Source organism: Galeopterus variegatus, unplaced genomic scaffold (assembly GCF_000696425.1).
Source record: "Galeopterus variegatus unplaced genomic scaffold, G_variegatus-3.0.2 Scaffold7784, whole genome shotgun sequence".
NCBI lineage: Eukaryota > Metazoa > Chordata > Mammalia > Dermoptera > Cynocephalidae > Galeopterus > Galeopterus variegatus.
In genome coordinates this window covers 27,736-31,610 of record NW_007733895.1, presented here as the reverse complement: position 1 = coordinate 31,610, position 3,875 = coordinate 27,736, and the positions used below count along the sequence as shown (strand labels likewise).

Here is a 3,875-nt window from a genome sequence, read left to right as displayed (position 1 = left end):
TTGAGGACACTTTGGTTCAGGGAGATAAAGCAACTTGTTCAAGGTTACTCAGCTAGTGAGCAGCAGAGGCAGGAGCAAAGCCCAGGTCTCTACACTCTAAATGCTGATTTTTCACAAGTTTCTTCTTACTTTATTCATTTATATAATAAACATTGAACAACTACTCTATGCCAAGCTCTGTGCTTGGACATATAGGGATGAGTAAAACAGACGGAGGTGAAGCACACACGGTAGGTAAGATGAGGCACGGAAGAGTGTGTGAATGGACACGCTACTGCTGTGAGGGAGAGGCGCCGTGAAGGGCAGGAATTAGGGGCTGTGACAGAGGGCAGAGGTGAGAGACGGGCCGCAGAAACCACTTCAGGGACACCATGTGGCCTCGTCTGTGCTTAGAAGGCTGTCAGTAAGCTCAGCATTTATTTTCCAATTTCTACCCTGAGTTAAATCAGAAATATGTCTGGCATTGCTTGAAAAATCAAGTCGAACTATGCTCCTACTAGGAGTTATGGTTCTTTCTATGTCTTAGATGATACTTGATCTAGATGAATCTAGAGTTGCTCTAGCTCGATAAATAGAAAGGGAGGTTGAAGGCGTGTCAGAGCCTCGGAAATATGCATTTCATGTCAAAATAAGCATTGGCATTGTCAGGTGACAAAAGTGTCAGTAAAGCCTGTTTGATAATCATCATTTCTTATGGATATTGCAGAAATTTTTTAGCTGACAGGAACCCCAGAGATCATTCTAGTCCAAACCCCTTACTTTACAGAGCAGGGGCCCAAGCCCCAGAGGGGCAGATGGCTGGCTCAGACTTCAGCACTGCGTTTGTACCCTGCTTGGGGTTCCCACCACCAGTCCCTGCATAAAGCAAGAGGTGTGGCCACTTTCCACCCCTGCGCTCTGTTAGCTCATGTTCACTTGAGTTCCCATCGAAAGAGAGATGGGCTGGAAGTTAGAGCAGAGCCATCCGGATGGGACAAACCCGGGAAAGCTGTTCAAGGCAAATAGTGAATTGTGACTTTCAGAGACTAGGATGAGCCACACAAGCAGTTTCTTTTGTGCTTTGATTTTCTCATTTGCCATACAATGATAGTGTCTGGGGAGGCAGGTGGAGTTGTGGGAAGTGACAGATTGGAAGCAAATCCAAGGGTGCTCATTGCTGGTGTGTGACCTTGGGCTGTCACTTGGCTTTTGTAAGCCGTAGTTTCCTCATCGTAAAACAGGACCACTGTCTACCCAGTAGTGTTCCTATGATAATTAAGTGAGATAATGTGCATAAAGCCCCTGACACAGTGCTCAGTGTATATCAGATTGAGCTGTAAAAACTGCCAGTATCTGACTGTGTACGACCCACAAAAATAGCACTTTCATATGGTTCAACCTAATAACGGAAACTCAGTCAATGTTTTTATTGATGGAGCTGGTGGTGGTGATAAAGTCGTGAAATCAGAATGACCTAATTTCAAATTCCACCTTTCCTTTCGACCACTTGCCTGGCTTTTTTTTCATTCATTTGACAAATGTTTTTTGAAAGTCCATATGCGGCAGGCACTACACCGGGCACAGAGAGGATCTAAGAAAAGGCAGCTGTCTACATGGGTCTTTTGGTCTGAGCCTAAGTTTCCTCATCTGTCACATGGTGACAGTAATGTGCTTCTTACCTGGTAGCTGGGAGGACCAGAGACCAAAGCACTCAGAGCGTTGGGGGCAGTGCCCAGCACTTTTATGTAAAAGTGCTCTGTCAGTGGCAGTCAATTTAGTATTAGAATAAAGCATGGAGTTTCTCAAAGTGCATTTACAGCTATGGCCTTATTTCATCCTCACAGTAATTCCTAATAGGTAGGAAACCTGTAATCAGCCCTTTGTCCAGATGCAGAATGAGTTAAGTACTAGCTCTGGGCAACACTAGTCCTAGAGGAGCTGCGTTTTCCAAATCCCAGCTCTGAGCATTCAGGACTCCATAGGGTTGCTGAGGTGCTGCTCACAGCTGTTTTACAAACGGCTAAGATGCAAGGGGACTCTCCTTCCCGTTTTCCAAATCCCAGCTCTGAGCATTCAGGACTCCATAGGGTTGCTGAGGTGCTGCTCACGGCTGTTTTACAAACGGCTAAGATGCAAGGGGACTCTCCTTCTGAGGTATCTTTTCTAGACAGTAGTGATTATTCAGGAAACTGAAGCATTGTGCTGTAGGGAAGCCCGGGGTGAAGGGTGTCCTTTTGATAGAACTAGCCTTAGAGCTGAACTCGGGGTTCAAGTCCTGCTTGCTGCCCACGCCCTTCCCCCACCCCCCTGCTAACCAGCTGACAGCCTTACACAAGGCCCTCTGACCACCTAAACCCAGGTTCCCACATCTGGGAATAGAAATGTTGATACTCGTTATTTTGAAAGGTTCACATTAGATGACTTATGTGTGTTTTAGTTTGTTTCTGTTGCTTATAACAGAATAGGCAGAACTGGATTATTTGTAAGAAAATGAAATTTATTGCTTGCGGTTTCAGAGGCTGGGAAGTCCAAAGTCCAGGGAACACATCTGGCGAGGGTCTCCTTTGGTGGTGGCTTTGCAGCAATGCAGTGCAGGGATCTCACATGACAGAGAATGGCAGAGCAGAGGGAGAGACTCTCACGTACTGTCCTTTTAAAGCCCTCGGAACCACATCCATGACCACCATTAAACCATCAACTTAATCACCTCTTCAGGGCTCTGCCTTTCAGTAACTGTAATAGGATTTCCCACCCTCTCAACACTGTCACAGTGGGGGACAAGTTTCCAATACCTGGAACTTTGGGGGACACAATTTAAGCTTCAACAAGTTTGGGGGGACATTCAATCCGCAGCAGTTGTAGACTATGCCATGATGCTGGTTTAAGGTAATATTATTCTACTAAAGTTCTTGGGGTTCTTCCAGCCCTAGGGTTTCTGTCTGAAGTACAGGTTGGCCTGAACCATCAGAAACTGCCAGATTTTGTGACAACATTGGTTGCGTCATGACTGTGTTTAAACATCGTGCTAACATAGTGTGTTTGGGTGGCTATGAAACTAACCCAGGTGTTTTCATTTCTCCACTAGTTCCTGCCGCCTTTGCTGGACTGATGTACTTGTGTGTGAGACAAAAGTACTTCGTCGGCTATCTAGGAGAGAGAACTCAGAGGTAGGTAACTGGGACTATTGAAGACCCATGGAGTCATTCATGCTTTTGAGCAGGAGAGTGATAATTCACGACAATGTTCTGACTAGCATTTAAGGATCTGTAGGATCTCCTTGGGTGGGAGGGGGAGGGCTGACTAGGATCCCTCCTCTTGTCTCCTTGAGCTTTGAGGGCTTTGACAATACAGCTGGTGGACTCCAGTAGTTTCCCATTTACCCCCTCCCCCCCGCCACGTGGTGCTGGACTTACAAAGGGTGCTTCAATGCTGTGCACTGCATATTGCTGCAAACACACACCCTCCCCTCCCACCCATCACGTCTGGGGCTGGAGTGACTTTTTATGTCTGGCTTTCCAGGCCTCTTGCAAGTGAAACACTTCATTGTTTGTCTAGAGAAATGAGAACTAAAGCTTGCACCCTGTGCTAAGTTCTCTTGAGTAACAGATCTTCCGGGGACCCGCAGAAAGAATGTTGAGAAAGTAAGATGCAATAAGTTGCAACCTGAGACCACAGATAGAGTCACCGCTGTGTGGTTACAGGCGCTGCCAGACAGAAGCCCAAGGCAGCGCTCTCCTTTTACCACACTGGGACTGGGGAATCCAGATTTTAGGAAAATAAATTATGATCCTTAGAAGAAATGTTCAAGTTATAGTCTGCCGCCATTTCCTTGGAGATTGGGATTCCTAATGTACCAGTAGCGCTTTGAGAGCCAGGGATACATTCTGGGAGGCCCT

General features: G+C 46.4%; 1 protein-coding gene across 1 annotated transcript in view; it reads left to right on the top strand.

Annotated features, from left to right (window-relative positions):
* The window catches only part of ALOX5AP (arachidonate 5-lipoxygenase-activating protein), a 25,230-nt gene that overhangs the window by 16,015 nt on the left and 5,340 nt on the right, over positions 1–3,875 (top strand). Inside the window, exon 4 of the mRNA XM_008592329.1 lies at positions 3,065–3,146. Coding sequence (XP_008590551.1) covers positions 3,065–3,146 — 82 coding nt within the window. The remainder of the gene's footprint in view (positions 1–3,064; positions 3,147–3,875) is intronic.